The 20,619-nt window shown below is 45.4% G+C and overlaps 15 protein-coding genes across 15 annotated transcripts; 6 read left to right on the top strand and 9 right to left on the bottom strand.

The window, feature by feature from the left end:
- Positions 1-39: 39 nt before the first annotated feature.
- On the bottom strand, positions 40-2,118 carry PHYSODRAFT_530731 (hypothetical protein; the record flags this gene model as incomplete). The annotated part of the gene is made up of 1 exon (XM_009539105.1): positions 40-2,118. One exon carries the CDS (start codon positions 2,116-2,118, stop codon positions 40-42), a length of 2,079 nt encoding a protein of 692 aa, XP_009537400.1.
- A 525-nt stretch (positions 2,119-2,643) lies between these two features.
- PHYSODRAFT_530421 (hypothetical protein) lies at positions 2,644-3,495 on the top strand (the record flags this gene model as incomplete). The annotated part of the gene is made up of 1 exon (XM_009539104.1): positions 2,644-3,495. One exon carries the CDS (start codon positions 2,644-2,646, stop codon positions 3,493-3,495), a length of 852 nt encoding a protein of 283 aa, XP_009537399.1.
- Positions 3,496-4,424: 929 nt separating this feature from the next.
- On the bottom strand, positions 4,425-4,917 carry PHYSODRAFT_530930 (hypothetical protein; the record flags this gene model as incomplete). Its single annotated transcript, XM_009539103.1, has 2 exons — positions 4,425-4,688; positions 4,789-4,917. The coding sequence occupies 2 exons, from the start codon at positions 4,915-4,917 to the stop codon at positions 4,425-4,427; spliced, it is 393 nt and encodes a 130-aa protein (XP_009537398.1).
- Positions 4,918-5,130: 213 nt separating this feature from the next.
- On the top strand, positions 5,131-6,868 carry PHYSODRAFT_306846 (hypothetical protein; the record flags this gene model as incomplete). Its single annotated transcript, XM_009539102.1, has 2 exons — positions 5,131-5,487; positions 5,552-6,868. The coding sequence occupies 2 exons, from the start codon at positions 5,131-5,133 to the stop codon at positions 6,866-6,868; spliced, it is 1,674 nt and encodes a 557-aa protein (XP_009537397.1).
- A 115-nt stretch (positions 6,869-6,983) lies between these two features.
- On the top strand, positions 6,984-7,763 carry PHYSODRAFT_306845 (hypothetical protein; the record flags this gene model as incomplete). The annotated part of the gene is made up of 1 exon (XM_009539101.1): positions 6,984-7,763. The coding sequence occupies one exon, from the start codon at positions 6,984-6,986 to the stop codon at positions 7,761-7,763; it is 780 nt and encodes a 259-aa protein (XP_009537396.1).
- A 200-nt stretch (positions 7,764-7,963) lies between these two features.
- On the bottom strand, positions 7,964-9,238 carry PHYSODRAFT_319474 (hypothetical protein; the record flags this gene model as incomplete). The annotated part of the gene is made up of 1 exon (XM_009539100.1): positions 7,964-9,238. The coding sequence occupies one exon, from the start codon at positions 9,236-9,238 to the stop codon at positions 7,964-7,966; it is 1,275 nt and encodes a 424-aa protein (XP_009537395.1).
- Positions 9,239-9,313: 75 nt separating this feature from the next.
- Positions 9,314-9,511, bottom strand: PHYSODRAFT_455518 (hypothetical protein; the record flags this gene model as incomplete). Its single annotated transcript, XM_009539099.1, has 1 exon — positions 9,314-9,511. A coding segment is annotated over one exon (198 nt), but the record flags the coding sequence as incomplete, so codon positions are not given.
- A 26-nt stretch (positions 9,512-9,537) lies between these two features.
- Positions 9,538-10,113, top strand: PHYSODRAFT_319473 (hypothetical protein; the record flags this gene model as incomplete). The annotated part of the gene is made up of 1 exon (XM_009539098.1): positions 9,538-10,113. The coding sequence occupies one exon, from the start codon at positions 9,538-9,540 to the stop codon at positions 10,111-10,113; it is 576 nt and encodes a 191-aa protein (XP_009537393.1).
- A 680-nt stretch (positions 10,114-10,793) lies between these two features.
- On the bottom strand, positions 10,794-11,629 carry PHYSODRAFT_319472 (hypothetical protein; the record flags this gene model as incomplete). The annotated part of the gene is made up of 3 exons (XM_009539097.1): positions 10,794-10,906; positions 10,936-11,391; positions 11,545-11,629. 3 exons carry the CDS (start codon positions 11,627-11,629, stop codon positions 10,794-10,796), a joined length of 654 nt encoding a protein of 217 aa, XP_009537392.1.
- Positions 11,630-11,936: 307 nt separating this feature from the next.
- On the bottom strand, positions 11,937-12,388 carry PHYSODRAFT_319471 (hypothetical protein; the record flags this gene model as incomplete). Its single annotated transcript, XM_009539096.1, has 2 exons — positions 11,937-12,212; positions 12,257-12,388. The coding sequence occupies 2 exons, from the start codon at positions 12,386-12,388 to the stop codon at positions 11,937-11,939; spliced, it is 408 nt and encodes a 135-aa protein (XP_009537391.1).
- A 28-nt stretch (positions 12,389-12,416) lies between these two features.
- On the bottom strand, positions 12,417-13,710 carry PHYSODRAFT_319470 (hypothetical protein; the record flags this gene model as incomplete). Its single annotated transcript, XM_009539095.1, is given in 2 exon segments — positions 12,417-13,336; positions 13,356-13,710. 2 exon segments carry the CDS (start codon positions 13,708-13,710, stop codon positions 12,417-12,419), a joined length of 1,275 nt encoding a protein of 424 aa, XP_009537390.1.
- Positions 13,711-13,793: 83 nt separating this feature from the next.
- On the top strand, positions 13,794-14,264 carry PHYSODRAFT_530886 (hypothetical protein; the record flags this gene model as incomplete). Its single annotated transcript, XM_009539094.1, has 1 exon — positions 13,794-14,264. One exon carries the CDS (start codon positions 13,794-13,796, stop codon positions 14,262-14,264), a length of 471 nt encoding a protein of 156 aa, XP_009537389.1.
- Positions 14,265-14,316: 52 nt separating this feature from the next.
- On the top strand, positions 14,317-14,733 carry PHYSODRAFT_530015 (hypothetical protein; the record flags this gene model as incomplete). Its single annotated transcript, XM_009539093.1, has 1 exon — positions 14,317-14,733. The coding sequence occupies one exon, from the start codon at positions 14,317-14,319 to the stop codon at positions 14,731-14,733; it is 417 nt and encodes a 138-aa protein (XP_009537388.1).
- Positions 14,734-15,171: 438 nt separating this feature from the next.
- Positions 15,172-17,494, bottom strand: PHYSODRAFT_306840 (hypothetical protein; the record flags this gene model as incomplete). Its single annotated transcript, XM_009539092.1, has 2 exons — positions 15,172-17,330; positions 17,386-17,494. The coding sequence occupies 2 exons, from the start codon at positions 17,492-17,494 to the stop codon at positions 15,172-15,174; spliced, it is 2,268 nt and encodes a 755-aa protein (XP_009537387.1).
- Positions 17,495-18,245: 751 nt separating this feature from the next.
- On the bottom strand, positions 18,246-18,572 carry PHYSODRAFT_419952 (hypothetical protein; the record flags this gene model as incomplete). Its single annotated transcript, XM_009539091.1, has 1 exon — positions 18,246-18,572. A coding segment is annotated over one exon (327 nt), but the record flags the coding sequence as incomplete, so codon positions are not given.
- Positions 18,573-20,619: the final 2,047 nt, after the last annotated feature.

The following is a 20,619-nucleotide window of genomic DNA, read 5'->3' as shown; positions in this document are numbered from 1 at the left end:
CTACTTGCAGTCTCCACGTAGGCTTATACTTGCACACCCTTACGCCAGCTGCTGCTTGAGCGGCGCTGGCACCACTAGCTCAGGAGCAGCGTGGGGCACTTGGAACCCTTGCCTCCGGGCTTCATGGGCTGGTGAGTGCGCCTCCGCTGTCTTCTGGAGCTTCTCGGGGCTCATTCCCCGGTGTGACGCGCCGCTGTGCTCGTCGGAGTCCATCTCAGTGTCCGAGTCCGTTCCGATAGCGGAGACCAGAGGGCGACGCACGCGAGATTGACGCGGGCGCTTGGAGCCGACCATGCGGCGGCTCTTTGTCGTACTTGAGTTCATGTACCTGTCCTGCAGCTTCTGCAAAGCTTCCTCCGCCTCCAGATGCTCTTCCATCGTCACGCCACCGTGACGGACGTAGGTAGAAGACCCCAGCTTCTTTGGGATGCGGATCTCCGCAATGGACTCGCTGGCGAGCTTCTTGGAGATGCGCATCGGGTTGCAGCACAACCGCGCCGACAGAAAAGCGCGGAGTGTGGTGCCCTCAGCGATGTCGAGGATCCCCTTAAAGAAACAGTCAATCAGGGCCGCTGCGAACACCTCTTCGTCGTGAGACCATGGGCCGCTACGGCGAAAGTAGCGCACGGGACTCGCGGTCGGCGTGCTGGCAATGCTGGCTGTTCCCGTGCTGGAGACACTTGCCACGCTGGACTTGCGCTCGCTCTTGACGGGGGTCGCCACCGGAGGAAGGGCGTTCTTGTGCGCCTCCTCGCGGGCTAAACGCAGCTCGGTGAGGCGGCTCTCTACCTCGAAGAGCTCCTCGGAGAAGTCCTCGTCGTCCGAGCTATCCGATGCGTGTTCTGCATCCTTGCGCTGGTACGTGATGGAGCCGACATTGTCCGGAAACTTTTGCTCGCCCATCCGCTGCGGGGCTAGCTTCATCGAGAGCTGCTTTGGCGTGCAGCCTAGTTGCTGGCACAGATAGGTCACAAGTCGGGTGCCTTCAGGGAGGTCAAGCATGCCGGCCATGAAGTATTCGAAGAGTGACGAGACCAGTTCCTCCTCTTCAGGTGACTCGAACCCTGTACGGATGATCGTGGGCTTGCCACGCTTGAGCTTCAGGCCTTTGCGCGTCCCTTTCCTCTTGCTATCGTACGCTGACGACTTCTGGTGGTAACTGTGGTGGCCGTAGCTGTCCTCGTCGTAGTCGTCCTGCTTAAGGAGCTTTCGGTGGGAGCGTCCGTCGTTCATGTCGTCTATATAGTGGCTGTTTAATACGCCAGAGCTGAAGCTGGCATCGCGGAGCTTGGCTAGCACGCGGTCAACCTCCTCACGCACTTCAATGCTGGGAGGAGGTTGGGCAGCTACAAATACCGAGGCGCCAACTTTGCGTGGGATTTTCTGCCCCGCCAGGGACTCGGTGCCGAGCTTCATTGAGACGCGGCGGCGGTTGCAGCAGAGCTTTTCGGCGAGGAACTTGCGGAGCGTCATGCCCTCGGGCAGATCCAGGAGGCCTTCCAGGAAGTAGGACACGAGGGCTGCAGCGTACTCCTCCTCGGCCCTAGACCAGATCCCGCTGCGCAGATACTGCTGCGGCTTGTCACCCGTGGGGGACGACGGGGCCTTGGGGCGGCGACGCTTGATCATGGCGTCCGCCTGGACCAGCAGGTCCAGCTTGGACATAAGGTCGTCTCCTCCCGCCGCCGCGGCGTCGGCGGAGGAGGACGACTGCTGCTGTTGGTGCTGTTGTTGTTGTTGCTGGGCCTCGGCCAGGTTGTTCTCCTTTCCATCCTCGCGGCCAGCTGCCGCTTGCACCTCGTCGTCCGAACGAGGGAATCCTGGCTTAACATCGACGACGTCCACGGCCTCCTGCTCGCGCTTGCCCTGGTTGACGTAGTAGCGCTGGGCGTGAGCCCCTCTTCCACGGACGTCGTGGGGCGAGGGCGCGGGGGACTCGGCGGCCGGCTGCTGGAAGTCCTGGAGGATCGCCACGGCGCACTGCAGCTCGTCGGCGCTCCACTTGCGGCTCGGCCCGCGCTCGCGCTGGGGCTGAGGCTGCGGAGGGGCCGGGGCCTGAGGCGGAGCGGCGGACCCGTCCTCCTCGAAGGCGGGGCTGAGGATCATGGAGAGATCCATCGCGGTCTGTCTGAGTGTCTGGTCGGCTTCTTCTTGCTGCTTCTGTGCTGTTGCTGCGGCGCTGCTGGGGAGAACTCGAACTGAAGGCCAGACAGAAACGCGGACAACCCACCAACCACAGCAAGCACCTGGCGCGACACGGCGAGCCCACTTTGAGCGCGCCGAACTTGCGGTGTTGGTGCGTCCGTCACGTCACGCTTTATCTAAAGATTTGTATGGAGTTGCACCTGCAACCTCACACAAAATATGCGTTTTGGGACGACAAACCAGGATTGCCCAACCGCCGCACTTTGTGTACACGCTCGCTTGCGAGGGCGAGCGGGGGCTATTCCAGGCCAGCGAAACCCGTTGCTAGGCCCGCGTAGGGGGCGCCGGGCAAGTTCTAGCAGTGCAGTGTAGTAGCGTGTACATCATCGCTGTCTCTGAGGGTGTCTAGGGGTACTCTCGTTGCTCTTATATGGGATGGTTGAGCGGACGACGAGCGGACAAGACGATGCTCATTCTGGGACAAGAAGACAAAGACACATGAGCGGTGCTTTCTTTGGGGACGGGGACTCATACTCGTCACCTGAAGTAGCTACGCGGAGCAACCGTGCTGTCGCTGCGACGGACGCAGTCACACCGGCGTCAATGACTCCTCTGGTCGCCAGCATCGATCGCATCAACGCTGCTCTGGAAGCTGCAGTGGCACAGCCTCCACCGCCGACCGGTACATTGCGTGTGTGCCACGCAACGGAAGATGAATGGAACGCTTTTGCTGACAGCGAGGGTCAAATCGTTCGACTCAATTATCTTGAATGGTTTGCTGACACGGAAGAGATTCACATCATCGAGTTTGCCGACGCTCCCCACGAAAAATACATCGGGGAGCTACACGATCAATTTCGTGAGCGGCATGTCAAGCGATGGCTTGCAAGCTACATGGCCGCCAAGAATTCTCAAGGGCCACGATGGTGTCCAGATCTCAGTTATGGGTCACGCGAAGACACACCGCACTCTTTGCTTCCACCAAACATTCCAATTCTTGCAGACTTTCGGACGATCAAGGTTGAAATTGGAGTTTCTCAGGAGTGGGGCATGGCACATGGACAACTCGACCACAAGGCGATAGCGATATGGGCTGTGATGCCAGGAGTTGAGTACGTGCTGTGTGTGAAATTCGAGCCCGACTTTACGAATGCGGAATACAAGTTGTATGATGCTCGCGTCAATCCACTCGTGCAGCTGACTCCACTTCCAATCGTCGCTCCAAGTACCGTGATCCAGTTGGACGGACGTCGAATTCTTGGTATTCCACCAGGGATGGCGCTTCCGGTAGGGTTTCCTGCAACTCTGTTGGTGGATTTGTACTCTCCATTGGTCTGGGCAATGCGTTAATCAGACATCCAGCAATCTCTTGCGCAGCAACTACTGAGTGATCTGATTGGATAAAAATAATCATAAATTCATGTGAAACCGCCGCCGTGGAAAACCGGTTTTGTACCGGTATCTGCCGCATTCTATTGTGACACTGCACGGTGACTCTGGATGCGAGTATTTTGTATTAAACTCACAGATTTTAACCAAAAAAACATACCACGAGAAGGGCCGTCGTATATGTTACATCTATTGAATTTGTGAATATGTGAGTATTTTGAAATGCCCTTTTTAGCCAGTCCATATATTTTGCTTTTTTTTGGGCGGGGGTCCTTACCCCCCCTATTTTTATATGGTAAATTTATCCCAATACTCACATACTCACATACTCACAAATATTTACTATTGATATAAAGATACTATATGAACTATTGACATACTCTAAGTGAAAGCTTTGTGAGTATTTTCATTTTACTCACACTTTCATCTAAAATCTATCTCCTATTGATATTAGATGAACCAAACCATGTTTAGTTTATTGTTTCGCGTGAGGCAAGACTTTATGGACATCCTCGAGACATATAACATGAATCATCATCCGCTAATGTGACTTTTTCGACCTCGTCGAAATCGACAACATAAAAAAAAGATGACTCGCGGTGGGATCCCCGCACGAAGACATCATAAAAAAACTATGATCCTCACTGATACTTAGCGCGCAACTGCGCAAGACTTGGTATTTCCACGATATAAACTTTGGCTGGAGAAGTATTCTTGGTGATGCGATTAAAGTCATCCAGGGTAATTCGTGACTCAACAATTACTTTTGGCTTTGGAGTTGGTAGTGAGTAGTAGCCCTCATCAATGCGAATTGGCTCTGGCTCTTGCTCGTCAATATACTCGATATCCATTGTGCGACTCTTTGTATATTACAACTAGAGATACTTAAGTTACAACTCGCAGCAGCCGACATCGACCATGATGAGTTGCCCGTATTTGAATGGATGCTCCCGGCAGAGCAATTGATCAACCCTTAAAACTAATGCATTTCTGTTTGGATCATATGATATGAAACGACACCAAAAGGTTTCTCCCTGGCCAAATACTTTTACAAAGAACCCATCATTCGTATCGTATTCGTCGATTATTCTGTAATCCAAGTTTAAAGATCCATGTCTATATTGAAACGATTGATCAAAAATTATCAGACTGATCTTTGAATAATCTGAAGAACTCATTCACTTTTCCGTGTTGCACGTAGTAAAGCCAAAGCACAGAATATTGCCCACAGTGCCCGAATCGCGGGTTTTGGACTGTTTCGTTGTAAGATTTGTAATCTTTTGGAATCACGCGCGGACGAGGTAAATTTAAAGGGTCACTGTAAGCCTTATGCTTGTTTGATACTGCCATCCAGTGCTGACCGCCGATCATTGGATTCCCCATGTTAATAATGCAATAGTCTTTGTTTTTATCTAGCTTCTGCTTGAAATCAATTTGATCTACTTTGACACCGAGTGAGTTGGCGAGTTTCATGAGTTGGTTGTCCGTCGTTCTGGACAATTTAATAATTCTTTTTTCGCTCATGGTGCTTTATTTTTTTCTGGGTATAATATAATCGTCATCAATATAATCGTCATCAATATAATCGCATAAACTATGTCTTCTGCTTCAGATATCTCTGCTTTCGAACATTCTGTTGAACCAGCTCCAGCAGAAAATTTGTTCCGCGACAAGAAATGGACATACATTCAGGACTCAACCAGCAATACGGGCCAGTATGCCGGACAAATCCAATTTAACCTTTCGACCATCTCTTCGCAAGCCGCATTTGTAAATTGGGAAGAAGCCGTCATCGAGTTGCCTGTTAAGCTTCAAATTCTTAATGGTGGTGCCGGTTCGGTCACTTCGACTGCGGCCTGTACTATTGACCAATTGGTACCAAAGGCCGGAGCATGGCAATTCATTGACAGCGTTCAGGTTGTTATTGACGGAACTACTGTGCAAACGAATCAGGTTCATGAGAATGTGAATACCACCTTCAAGGCTCTGACTGAAACGGATTACAACGTATGTCAAGCATGGAGCAACTAGCAATTTTGTATTGGATGAATATTCCACTCCAACGATTCAAGGGTCAAGCGGAGCAGCGCAATCACTCGATAACCTGGCCACTTCGTCCTTTATGACAGATATTAATGGCTCTACTACTAATAACCTTGGTGAGTTTGGTTTAGCTAACACCTTCTCGAACCGTGGAGCCGCCGAACGATCGCTTTTTACCGCTCTTGACCAAAAAAGCTCGAAACTTGCATTCGATGTTATGGGAGGTAGTGCAAATCTTCAGGCTGTATCGAAACCTCAAGTCTATGTGGCTCCTGCTGGCGCCGTTGCTGCTGGTTCGCCATTTTACGTCGCGCATTATCTAGCTTGCATCAAATTGCGGGATATTTGTGACTACTTCAAGAAATGCCCAATGCAAAAAAATACGCGCGGTTTCATTTACCTCAACTACAACAGCTCATCTACTACATTGGTTACAACTGGTACTGCTGGCGTTGTCGCGCCTGCTACTATTGCTAGTTTGAGCAACAACATGAACTTCGGAAACACGTGCCCAGTACTTTGGAACCTGAGCAGTGGTGCAACGACAACGGCTTTGGCGGGTGGCCTTGCACTACCAGCATCTGCGGTGACTCTATCGATTACAGCCGACGTTAATGGTACTCCCACCGCTGGAACTGGCATCACTCCATCACAATCGTTCTCGCGTCTTCTCGTTCCAACATACTCGCCTAATCCAAGCGCCGACCATGCTCTAGCTCAGAAGAAAACGTTCCGCTACTTCGAACGAATTACGAACAAATTCACTGTTGCGCCAGGTGCTTCCTTCACTTGGACGGTTAGTAATGGTATTGCTAACCCAAAGCGTTTGATCATGCAACCTGTTATTACCAATCCAACGGCAGGTGCTACTGTATCGGATGTGATCAATCCATTCCGTAGCCCACTATCGACAGTACCAGCAACGACTAGTCCATTTGCTGCATTGAAGAACTTGCAAGTAACAGTGGGCAACGTGCCCATCTGGAACAATCCTGTCAGTTTTGGTTATGACTTATTCTTGCAGGAGATGTCAAAATCGGGTGTTGATGGCGGTCTTGATGATGTCACTTCGGCTGGTTTGCTATCGCAGCGTCAATGGGAATCACTGTATCGATTTGTAGCAGTTGATATTGGTCGTCGTCTTCCAAGTGAAGATGGTGCTAGTAAGAGTATTATCGTCTCTGGTACATCGAACTGTAACTACGCTTTAACGATCTATTACCATGTATTGCGAGAAGTTGTTGCAACCGTTGATACGGCTATGGGCACGGTATCGCAAGGTCCAGTTTAAGGTTAGGTATCGCAGATACCATGACATCTTCGATCTCGATTGATCTTCAATCTAATTGTTATTAAACGATTTTTTTTAATCAGCTTCAATATACGCTACCTAATCGAAATCAATCATGAGTGGCTTTTTCTCCGATAATCAGACCAAGCAAAAAGCTTACGACCGCTATTACAATGCAATGGCGAAGAGTGATTTTGTTCAAGGCAAGAAGCTGAAGGCACTCATTCAACACGAATCACTAGACGATGCAAGCGCTGATTCACTTGCAAATTTGTTTCAGCAAGTAATGGCTAAGAATCGTGAATATGAGTATGATGAAATCACGAAGAAACTCATAAAAGGTCCCAAAGGTCCTCCTGAAATCATCAAAGGTGAATCAAATGAAGCACCCAAATCTAGTAAAAAGAAGCATACATACGTACCAACATCGACTGACACAGATGTCAATATGGAAGAGCCCACTGCGCCAGAAGATTTCTACAAAGGAGTAAATGACGTTGCCCAAAAGGCCGTAAATACCCGAGCATACATTAAAGGAAAAAAGTCTTTAAGAGAGGTCGTGGATGACCATGTTCTGAATTATTTAAACAAGCAAAGAGAGTTTAGAAAAGAGGATTCAAATCGAAGACGTCAAGAAATGGCGGACAAATTTGCTGAAGAAGTCATGAAGGAATCAGCAAAACTTCTGAAACGAAAACGAACTGTAACTCCTCCAAATAAATCTCCTACTGACAAACGAGCGACAAAAAAAGCGGCTAAACGAGCTGAAGCGGAACCCTCGCTTACTCGACAACTATTTCAAGACTCGGATGATGCAGAGAGCAGTGACGACGAAGAAATAAAAGAAGAGAAGAAATTACGTAGCTTTAATGCTGGCATAAAAAGTATATACTGACGACATTAATAGCTACAAAAGTTCATTTGCGAATAACTTGTATGAAAGTATCAAACAAAGATTTGAGGAAGCTGTCGAGCTGCGCAAAGGCAAAGGCTATTTTGATGACAATGCTCCTAAACCGCCAAGAAAACATAAAATGAGACGAGATGCTATGAATCAGTACAAAGCTGAAATGAAAGGCTGGCTCGATGGAATCTTTATCTAAACTGAACGTTGTTCAAGTAATTTTTTTCTAACTCATTCACATTTTTTATTAGGAGTTTGATGGCAGCAGCATTTAGCGCACCAAGTTGAGAGTAATCAAGAGTATATTGATATCCTTCCAGATCATTGTCGCCTTCTTCTTTCATATTTTCATTTGGCATAATGCTGACCATTTCTCCACACACTTTCATTGCATCCTGCGCAATCAGTCCAAGTTTTGCTTTGGTCTCTCCCTTCCAGTTGCAACTGACTGGTTCCAACTTATCATAGTGGTCCAAGGTGATTGAAATAGGTGTTATATTCTCCTTGAGTCGCCTATCAGAACTTGTGTATATGGATTGCACACAGAAAATGGAAGAGGAGAATATCGCAGAGACCGTAACACTGACTGGGCCTAATCCCAGATTGCTCCAAATGTTTCCTTGTACATTGTATTGATAACAATTTGATGTTCCGCCAACGCCAACCGTGTATGAGTTTGATCCAGAGACATGCAAAGTCGCCGGTGGCGATCCAGTTCCGATACCGACTCTACCAGTCGAAGATACTGTAACCCTTCGTGTATTTGTGGTCATTAAAACCAAATCGTTGCCAGTGGTCGTTCCAAAATATGCGCTATTAGTGGAGGTCGCATTCGTTGCATTGCTCAATTGCAATCCAAACCCAATAGGCGATGCGTTAGACGATTCCATGAAGATTGGCATATCATAGTTGGCAGATCCATCATTGAGAGCATTAGAAGCTTTAATGTAAATATTACCTTGACTTAACGTAATAGGCGCAGTTCCAAATGAACTAGTGTATGGCGTATTAGTGTTGAAGATCATTTTATCAATAGTATCATTGACCAGGTAAAGGCAACCATTTCCATTTGGTAATGCCGATGTAGCCCCTGGTGATAAACTTAGAGCATCTGCAGTTGAAACAAAACCAAATGTACGAGGATATCCGCTTTTGTAAGGCTGTCCATTTCCAACATTGAAACAAAATCTATGCGTCTGAGATGTGAAGCCAACAGTTGGTTTATCATTCCAATTAATAGTGAATAAATCCGCGGTTGTAGCTGAAACGCCACCTACGAATAAACTTGGATTGTCAGTCGATATCAAATTCAACAACGGGTACGATTTGTTGTTTGATCCTGATGTCGTTCTTGATGCTATGACCAATCCATTAGAGTCAGATGTTCTGTAAATGTTCATCGTTTCGCGATTCGCAGTTCCGCCGTAGAAACGCAGATTATTTGTGCTCGATGTACCTAAAGGCATCAAGCCAACACCTGAACTATCGAGTGTCATTGATTTGGATGCTTGAAACGTTCCGGATGTGACGCCGGTAATAGTGGATAGATCAACCAATGACCCTCCAATGGTTAGAGAGCCGGTATCGAGATTGTCAGTCACACTCAATGATGAAACCATACCAACTCCGCCGAGTCTCAAATATCTTTGATCACCTGTAGTTAGTGTTAGATAGTCATTGTTGCCTGTGAAGTAAGAGCTATTGAATATAGGAGATTCGATAATTGGTGGAAGAGACATTTTTGATCACTATCATATACTATACAATGCAAAACTTCTACGAATTGATTCCGAAGTCCAAGCTCAAGCGATTCCCTAAGAATGAGCACTTTGAGCTACCATTTCGCATGTGCGTGGCCTCTCCTAGTGGATCTGGCAAAAGTATCACTGTTCTCTACATAATCGCCCTTCTTAGCAAATGCTTTACAAAAATCCTTATTTCTACAAAGTCCAATGAATTGTTGTATGACCATCTCAAAGACACTATCGATAATGTGGAGATTTTTGAAAACGGAGTCGTTCCAGCAATGAGTGAATACGACTCTGAGACTAGCAAACTGATCATCTTCGATGATTTGGTGCTCGAGCCAAAGAAGACACAGGCTCAAATTGGACAGTACTTCATCAGAGGGCGGAAGGCTGGGTTTAGCATGATCTACATTAGTCAATCGTATTTTGGGATTCCGAAGACTATTAGAATAAATAGCCAGTATGTGATATTGGGAAAGAATCTTACGAACCGGGACCTCGGTATCATTTGTCGTGACTTCCCCACTGATATCCCAATTAAACATTCATCGATCTTTACAAAAAAGAAACTAGTGACAAGTTATCTACGTTGATGATGGATATTATCAATCGCAAAATTATCGCAATGTAATTGAACCCGTCTGCGATTTGTGAGTCCATCTTAAGCGAAGAAAACACGTTATATAGAAATAGAACATTTATACTAATCATGATCGGACACATTACAGAATTATTCATACTGAGAGTAATACCCAATACATTGGGAGCACATTCAATGAACCTAGAAAGCGTTGGCAACAACATAAAAGTGATTACAGCAAATGGGTGAAAGGGACTCAACATAATTTATCTATTTACGCATACTTTGAGCAATTTGGAATTGAAAAGTTCAAAATGATTTTGATCAAAAGCTATGAAGTATGCGATAGAACGCATCTTGAAGCCTATGAAAGCCTTTGGATAAGCAAATTGAAATGTGTAAATAAAGCCATCCCTTTCCAGGTTAAAAAACTGTATATGAAGCAATATTTTGAATTCAATCGAGATAAGATAAATGAGCAGCGAAAGGAGTATCGTGATAGTAATAAGAATCAATTAAACAACATTTCTAAGCAATACTATCAGAAAAACAAAGCACGCGTATTAGCCAAACAAAAAGAAAAGTTTAACTGTCAGTGTGGAGGACGGCATTCTAGGAATGATAAAGCAAAGCACCAACGCACAAAAAAACATCAGCAATGGCAAGCATCTCAGTAATTCACTGCTACTTTTTTTATCCCGTTTTGCGTTCTCGGATCAACAAACGTATGCACAAATTGTTATCAATGATACCAAGTGGGATCATATTTTGATCCAGAAACGACAAAGTCAGTTCTGAATTAGTGCCTTGCATGGAGTATATGATAATCCTTGACACTGTGATGTTGTGATCAGTTGTCCGTACTGAACCCCAGCAGACGTGAAGGTGTGGAATACCTGGTTGTTACCCGCGATCGGGTTATAGAGATTTGAGCAAGTCACGACTACCGCTGCAACTGGATCTAATTGCGGCACTAAATTGCTATTTACTGCATAAACGCTCGTTTGCTGAACTGCCGGATATGTCGCAGGACTGAATCCGATGATTGTTCCAAAATTTGCATTATCGATTTGAAGCTGAGGCGTGTATGCTGTGACTGGAAGCGTTGGCATCCCTGAAGCAGGAGTGTATCCACTGATATTCTTGACTGGTTGCAAATTAAACGGTAGGGCGTAGCTAGAAGGGTTCTCAGCACATGAGATGAAATAGTAATATGCGCCTGTTGTGTTATTAATCAAATAGAGATTGTTCTGAATTGACCAGTATTGTAGGTAGTTGTTAATATCAGCAGCTGAATATGTACCATCTGGAAGAGTGATCGAATATGTCGTAGTAGTAGAAGCAGTTGGCCAAATAACTTTAAAAGAATTATTTTGACGCTGGGAGGTGATTGCTCGCCACGAATAGTAGATTGAGATACTTCCTAGCGCAATTTCATATTTGCTGAAATCGATTGGCTGTGAGAATCGATAACGAAACTGATGAGTAGCGACCTGATTATTGAGATTTAACAAAATGGGAAAACTCATTTTATCTCTTTGTATATACTAACAAAAAGAAAAAATGCATCGACGAAAGAGAATTAGACGGCAGTTGATGCCTCAAGCAATGATGGATCAGGCGAAGTAGATCATGAGCAATCGAAGATTGCAGGAGCCCTTCGGGCGTCCTCGAAACCTGTAGCTCCATCTAAAAATGATTATGGTTCAACGAATATTGAGACATTGTCCAATCAGCTTCAGAAGATCAGCATTAGCCACCTTGCCAAGGAGCAAAAAAAGATAAAGAAGCCTCGTTACATCGATGCTTCAAAACTACTTACCTTCAAACGTGGGTCTAAGAGAGCTTCATCAGACGCTTGAATTGGCTGTAGTACGATGCCGAAAAGACATTTTTCTCGTATAGCTTGTCAAGTATTGACTTCATTTCAGTCTTGATCGATGGATTATCATCGCCGATATTTTTTGCCCCTTCAAGCATCTTTAGACGCTTGACCAAACCATCCAGCAATTGATTATACGCACTTTCGAACCCTCGTGAAGTAATTTTGCATTTGTTTAAGCAGTATCTCATAAAGTCGCGCTCAGGCTCATCGAGATGATCAAACAAAGCCTTGTCAAAGTTTTATCCTCTTCGATCATTCGCCAGAGATCAACGAATGCATGAGATACTAGCATTGTTTTGATATTTACTTGACATTTGTCGCTTCTTAAGCAAGCTTGGAGTCCATGAAATTCCACATGGAATGGACCAGCTTTTCGGTATGGTCTCTTCTGTTTTTGCTCCATAATCGCTTTGTATGTTATATCAAATAAATTATTTCTCAAAGATGTCAATCTCGAGCGTCTTGTCGCTGCCAGTAGGTGTGAAGGCGCCATGGAATATGCGCTCCCGACGGTCTTTAGGTCTGCTCACGGGCATTGCAGCGGGCTTTGCAGGAGGTTTTGCAACGGGCTCTGGCGTTGTGTCAGCAATGTCTGGTTCAAATGATACTTCGGGAGCATTCGCTCGGTTTGCGATCTTGTTGTAGCTCGTGTTAGCAGCCATGGTGCTATGAAGTAGTTTAGCATGTAGATCATTCTTCTCGCGATTGGTGAGTTTCGCATATGTTGGTGATTGGATCAAATGAGACTCAGCAATGTGTCGGATCATATTCATTGACATCGGCTTTCCGTTGTACTTCATGAAGAGCTTTGATAGAACTTGACTAAAGCTGTTGCTTGAAGTTGTGTAATCGTACTCACCTGGCTGTCGATTGAAAATGCGCCATAGTAGCTTACTAGGCTGCTCTCCAAGCGTATTAGTCAAGAAGTCGAGATATGACTTGATCAAGCTCATCGTCGTACTATCTAACTGAATCGTTTGCGGTCCCATTAGTCGAACGTTCTTAAAATCGTTCAAATGTAACGTGTTACCTTGAAGGTAATTGATACCAGAGGTATCCGGCGATCTCTGATCGCTTATAGCTCCCTCCTCAGGAGCGAGAAGAACGCTCGGCCATACCAAACGAAGTGGATAATGCACGTTCAACCACAGTGTGATGTAATCAAACACGAGTTTCAAGTACTCAGTCCTCTTAGCGTTGGCCAGCTCCTCAAACTCGGATCGAGATAGAAATACTTTGCCGTACGTTTCAGTGAGCACCTTATGAACTTTACCAGGGACGGACATTAGCTCTTCATAGCTGATGTACTTCTTCTCTTCCTCTGGCGTCAGTTCGTTGTCTAGCTTTGCGGCTTTGTTTTGCTTACTTACATTCCTTTCGGATCGCATTGTAATATCCGAATGCATCGCGGAATCTGTTTTTAACCATTTTGCACATGGCGTTCAGTGTTAGTATGAGACTCTCTTTGCTTGTATAGATGCTCATCAGAAGCGCAATGATGCTCGAGTTCTGAACCTTGAACGTCTTTTGAAAAGAGGCATCGTCGTATTTCGTTGGATAATGAATATTGGAAATGAATTCATCTGGTGACCATTGTTGTTTCGCAACGCCGGCCTTGTAAAGCTTGATCAGTTGTCTGGTGTATAGATTTACTGTAGTGTCAGACAAATTATCATGCTCGCTTCCCATTCTGATATCACGAGTGATAATATTTTTTAATTTCATCCAGACTAGGTGTTTTAGATTTATTAACCTTCGACATTTTTGTCTCTCGCTCTGTATATAAGTAATCCAGATATTCAATTTAGATGTACAAGGAATTTGCTGTCGATTTGAGCCACGCGCAGGCTGTTAAAGTCCTACATGGCAAGCCCGTTCGATTAAGTCATTCTCAATTGAACAAAGGCCATACACATTATTTCCATCCTGAAAACTACAAGAAGCTGGTGAAGGCTTACGAAGCGGGCAAGGGGACGACGTTACATATGTCTCACGGAGAAGTTCTACGAACACATCAATCGGGACTAAGCGGCTCTGGTTTCTGGGGAAGCTTGTGGAATGGAATCAAAACCGCTGCAAAAGGAATTGGTAGCTTCCTTAGAGATAATTGGAAGCCAATTACCTCGGGTCTTCTTGACGGTGTTGCGACTGCGGTCGGACCTGAAGCCGGCCCTTTGCGTGGATTAGTGAAATCGGTTAGCGGTGTAGGCATGATGTCACCTCCCATGACTCGTCGTCGTAAAGGAATTGCCGCAAGTGGCAGTTTTCGACTGGGATAACTTTAGTTATGTTTGATCTTGATATATAAATGCTATAAATATAACAATAGTCATGATCGGTTCAGTTTATAAAATCGTTTGTAGTCAAAGCGACATTTGCTACGTGGGTAGCACGTTTAATCTACTCAAACATCGTATGAGTGGGCATCGGTCTAATTTCAAGCGTTGGGAAGAAGGGAAAGCAACTAGCGAAATTGCAATTTATCCATACTTCCGAAAGTATGGACCGTATGCATTTAAAATTATATTGATCAAGCAGTATGAGGTTGTCGATAGAGCTCAGTTGCTTGCGTACGAAACCTTATGGATCAACAAGTTCAAGAGAACTTGTGTGAATAAGGTACCTCCATTTGGGCTATTAAAAAAAGAAAAACAGAGAGAGAGTACGAAAAAATACTGGGAAGCCAATAAAGAAGTGCTCAATGAGAAAAACAAGCAATACAACGAGCTAGACTCGTCGAGAAGGTAACTTGTGAATGCGGCGGTCATTACCAATACAGAGGTAGAACATATCACTTCAAATCTAAAAAACATATCAGATGGGCGGAAGCTCAATCGACCCTGTAGTGTCCGGAATCTCTCCGAGGCCCAAGACCAATCTTTTTTTTGTCTTTGCATATGACTAATCATCATCAGGAGTTCCATAAGAGAACGTGATATTTTGAATAACATGAGACTTTGATCGATTAAGGCGGTCGTACTTATCGCAGCATCCTTTTTTGTGCTCCTTGCGACAGCTCTTACAGATATTCAATTTATTCTCTACATATCGATTATCAACTAGCATGATATTTGAGATATTGATTGTATCCTTGGATATTTGTTTCATTTCATATCTTTCCCTGATATAAGCTTTCATAGCTTTATTCAACTGAGGAACGGTGATAGAAGCACCTTCTTCGTATTTTCACTTTTCCGAGATGAATTGATAAGTGTTGTTCGTAGCCATACGAAGAAGGTTGCGATTGTCAATGAACGATACCGGACAGAACGTCTCAACCCCTTTGTTCTTGTATTTGGAACAGAACTTCAGATAGGTTGATCGACAGCGGTGTAGAAAGACGCCAAATTCCTGGGTTTTGATTTCATTCTCAAGATTGGTGTTCCTACTTTCTTCAGGAATGATTTTCTCAAAGTTGGCAACCATGAAACGACGGACTACTTCACCAGATTCATCTTTGTAGTTTGGTAGTTTGTTGCTATTGATGATTGTTGGAATATCCCAGTCATGGACTGGAATCGAGCCTTTCCCTTTCACAGGACATTGAACTGAGCCACGCGTTCCCATACTCAAGAAGTCAGCCTTTGGTAGAGTCTTAGCAAGATTATTCATATCATCACAGCATAGAATTTGTTTCTTAGCATATTCAGACAATCCAAACTGCTCTTGGTGAGAATTGGATAAAATGCCCACCTGGTCGTGAGCAAATGAGTACTTTACAAGGTTCATTAGAAGAGATTTGCCTGATCCACCCTCACCAAATAGGAATACCATGAAATCAAATTTATCATTGAGCTTAGTCATCAGACGACCAATCATAAAATAGATAAACTCGATAGTTTCATCATCGAACTGAAACTTCAAGTACTGATCAAGTACAGGAGCATAGTCATTGTCAATTTCAAATTCTGAGTCAATGTATGTTCGAACCTGAATATTCTCTACGATATCAGCAGTCATAATAAACGTTGCATTAGATAGATCGTAGATACCATTCTTGAAGCCGATATAGTTATAGTCAAGTTTAATGAACTCAAAGTTAGGATTGATGATGTTCTTGATGAAGTAAAGTAATTGCTGATGATCTTGTGATTTGCACATATGAAACAGAGGCTCAGTTGCAAATACTACATTCAGAAACGTAGCCGGATCATCGTATTTACGAACATAGTAATATGGAAGCATATTCTCATAGATTGCACCAGATTGGAACTCACGCTTATACTTGTCTTTGACGATATCAATCAGCTTCTCTTTGAGAATATCCAAAGGTGTCTTCTTTTCCTTGCCTTCTTTCTTTTCTTTGACTTCTTGTGGTTCATACTCCGCTTTCCATTCCTTGTATCCATCTGGATCGGTTCCTCCACCAATAGATTTAATTTGGGATTCAGTTAGATTGGGGTGATACTTGGACGTTTCCCAATCATTGAACACTTTTAACGCAGCAGCTTGATCAAATCGATCGGTCATGGAGTACAAAATACACAAGTATGTCTTTCGCATTAAACCAAGATCGACGTGTTGCTTGCGATATAGCACACCAGCCAAGTTCCAAGTATTGTTATTATCACTGAACCACGATCGCTTCATCATACAGCATAGTTTGTATAGACGCTGGTCGTACAGCTTATTTGCCACACAATATTGAGCGACGTTTATCTCGCCAATCATGATCGGAATGTTCTTCATCATCTGTTCAGTCTTGCAATAGTAATGAATTAATGTCATGTTCCCTTGCTGGATATAAAAGCAATAGCGATACCCATCTAAGTATGCCCTTCTGTCTGTCTTTTCTGAATCTGCGATATCCAAGCCCTTGCCGTTGATGTATTCGTCGAAAGCACCAATGATTGCCGTGGCATCTAGCAAATTCTCTTTTACATCATACTGAAATGCCCTGCCCTCTTCAATATAATTCTCAAAGAAGAACTCATCCTCATCGTTGCGTTCATTCATTTCGCGCTCCTTCATTTTGCGCTCCTTCATTTTGCGTTCAAACCGATCTATTACATTAGAATCACGGTTGAGTATGCTTTCAATATCTTTGCCTTTAGCATTCTTTTTGGTATTAGCTTCAACGTATTTTCGCAAGAAATCGATTTGTTGAGAATCAAGAACAAGCTTCTCAGCCTCTACTCGATCTCGATTCTCATGGTAATTTGCATCAACAATGAGAAACGCCCATTTCCGCAATTGCTCAGTCGTTGGTTTCACATCCGCATCAATCGAATTAATTAATTCCAAATCCGAACTTTGATCCTCTTTATATACCACTCCTTCCGCGATCACCGGTTCGACAATCGATTGATCCAATTCTGGAACTTTGCTAACTTCACCTCGACGGGCTTGATCACCGATGGCGCTTGTGTATCAACAACTTCGGCAATAGCTGGAGTATACTGACTTCAAGATTATTTTGTTCAACTGCAATAATCTGATGCTTTCCGCATCGATCTTTGTTGCGCGCAAGCTTGCACTGTTCTCCGTTGGCTTTGATGAAGTTGCACATCGTTGTTGCTATATTACTTGTTATATTACTAAGGTTATGTTTTTTATATTCTATATATTCTTCGCTTAAGATCATAATATTTTTATGATGTCTTCGTGCGGGGATCCCGCCGCGAGTCATCTTTTTTTATGATGTCGATTTCGACGAGGTCGAAAAAGTCACATTAGCGGATGATGATTCATGTTATATGTCTCGAGGATGTCCATAAAGTCTTGCCTCACGCGAAACAATAAACTAAACATGGTTTGGTTCATCTAATATCAATAGGAGATAGATTTTAGATGAAAGTGTGAGTAAAATGAAAATACTCACAAAGCTTTCACTTAGAGTATGTCAATAGTTCATATAGTATCTTTATATCAATAGTAAATATTTGTGAGTATGTGAGTATGTGAGTATTGGGATAAATTTACCATATAAAAATAGGGGGGGGTAAGGACCCCCGCCCAAAAAAAAGCAAAATATATGGACTGGCTAAAAAGGGCATTTCAAAATACTCACATATTCACAAATTCAATAGATGTAACATATACGACGGCCCTTCTCGTGGTATGTTTTTTTGGTTAAAATCTGTGAGTTTAATACAAAATACTCGCATCCAGAGTCACCGTGCAGTGTCACAATAGAATGCGGCAGATACCGGTACAAAACCGGTTTTCCACGGCGGCGGTTTCACATGAATTTATGATTATTTTTATCCAATCAGATCACTCAGTAGTTGCTGCGCAAGAGATTGCTGGATGTCTGATTAACGCATTGCCCAGACCAATGGAGAGTACAAATCCACCAACAGAGTTGCAGGAAACCCTACCGGAAGCGCCATCCCTGGTGGAATACCAAGAATTCGACGTCCGTCCAACTGGATCACGGTACTTGGAGCGACGATTGGAAGTGGAGTCAGCTGCACGAGTGGATTGACGCGAGCATCATACAACTTGTATTCCGCATTCGTAAAGTCGGGCTCGAACTTCACACACAGCACGTACTCAACTCCTGGCATCACAGCCCATATCGCTATCGCCTTGTGGTCGAGTTGTCCATGTGCCATGCCCCACTCCTGAGAAACTCCAATTTCAACCTTGATCGTCCGAAAGTCTGCAAGAATTGGAATGTTTGGTGGAAGCAAAGAGTGCGGTGTGTCTTCGCGTGACCCATAACTGAGATCTGGACACTTGAGAATTCTTGGCGGCCATGTAGCTTGCAAGCCATCGCTTGACATGCCGCTCACGAAATTGATCGTGTAGCTCCCCGATGTATTTTTCGTGGGGAGCGTCGGCAAACTCGATGATGTGAATCTCTTCCGTGTCAGCAAACCATTCAAGATAATTGAGTCGAACGATTTGACCCTCGCTGTCAGCAAAAGCGTTCCATTCATCTTCCGTTGCGTGGCACACACGCAATGTACCGGTCGGCGGTGGAGGCTGTGCCACTGCAGCTTCCAGAGCAGCGTTGATGCGATCGATGCTGGCGACCAGAGGAGTCATTGACGCCGGTGTGACTGCGTCCGTCGCAGCGACAGCACGGTTGCTCCGCGTAGCTACTGCAGGTGACGAGTATGAGTCCCCGTCCCCAAAGAAAGCACCGCTCATGTGTCTTTGTCTTCTTGTCCCAGAATGAGCATCGTCTTGTCCGCTCGTCGTCCGCTCAACCATCCCATATAAGAGCAACGAGAGTACCCCTAGACACCCTCAGAGACAGCGATGATGTACTATATAGTATTGCAGTGCTCCCATAGGAACCACGCTCCGGCAGAAACGGGAAAAAAGTGAGGTCCGTACAACAGCAACATCGCGGGTAGGGTTCAGCAGAGTTTTGGCTGCGCTGCAAGTATTCAGCGCGGCCTTCTTCTTGCCCGCTCCGATCATGGGCGCGCTTCGCCTCGGACGCTCGATTGCCGTGACCATGGTCGGAGTGAACGGGGGGGGGGGGGGGGGGGGCATGGCGATGACGCGTTGCAGTTGACCTGCAACTTGACCTGCAGCTCTTTTTTGTGTGCATCGCGCCGTCACCATCGAGTAAATGGGGATCTGGGTCGCTCCGCCTTCAGCACCGTGACTCGGCAATTTGGCCGTCGCCACAAATGCACTAATAGCCCCCTCACTCGAGATAGGTGCACGAGTGGAAAGCTGCAGCTCGCACTCCGCAGTCTCTGCATTGCAGTGCCCTTGGCCACATGTGGACCGATCCTCCGCTTGGTTGGTGCAGCTCCGCCCTGGTTTTGCGACAGGAGCTCTATACGAGCTGTCGAAACTGTCTGCATCCGGATCTGCCCTCTGCAGCCTGCAGTGCGGGGTGCGTTGACCGGCAACGGTGCTTGCCGTGTCTTTCTCGCTAGAGACCTCCTTACCTCGCCCTCGCATCGTTTCCCACGCGCCAATGACCAGGATCGTAGATGGACCTCACACCTGGAGCGACGGAGCACTGCAGTGCCATGCATAGGACGGAGAATCTGGTGCTTGTTTGATGGTTTGCGCCGCGGAAGGGTGATCCTTGTCAAACGCGCACCGCAAGCAGGGCTGACGTCAAAACAGCATGTCACAGGGGTAGGGAGCAGATCCTGCACTGTTGACCCTCCGGCACACCTGGATCCCTGACGCAGCTCCTGCCAAGCGGCCTGACGCTCCGGTGAGGCGACGACAACAGCATTATCTGACAAATATCCTGCTATGCTAAACCTCAATGGAATATACAGTGATTGCTGATCCCCTAGCTTTAACATCGCTAGATTTCTGGCTGCGGTAGCACGAATAAAAGCAAACGCAACTAGCCCGAGACACACTGTAGTCAGGTGAGACAGCTTTTAACACAGATTATTTACGGGACGGTCACGAAAAGCCGTCATTTGCTATGCTAGGTCAAAAGTCTTTTAAATCCGTTAGGTCATTCTACATGGGGATAAATACTTCTTCGGGTAGCCCTGCGTGTGCTCTAACTTATAAGCAATTGCACTCGGGAGGAAGAGCATTATTAAACGCAGAGCATGCTATGAAGTGCAACCACTCGACTGAAAATGCATGCCATCAGGTCGATTCTAAAAATAGCGCTCATGCGACCCTTAAAACAACTGCGCTTCAGTATCAACAATGGACAGCTAAGTGGTGGTCTCATGGGTAGGAGAATAGGAA

Source organism: Phytophthora sojae (assembly GCF_000149755.1).
Source record: "Phytophthora sojae unplaced genomic scaffold PHYSOscaffold_13, whole genome shotgun sequence".
Lineage (NCBI taxonomy): Eukaryota > Oomycota > Peronosporomycetes > Peronosporales > Peronosporaceae > Phytophthora > Phytophthora sojae.
The sequence above is the reverse complement of the archived record's forward strand: the minus strand, read 5'-3'. Positions and strand labels throughout refer to the sequence as shown.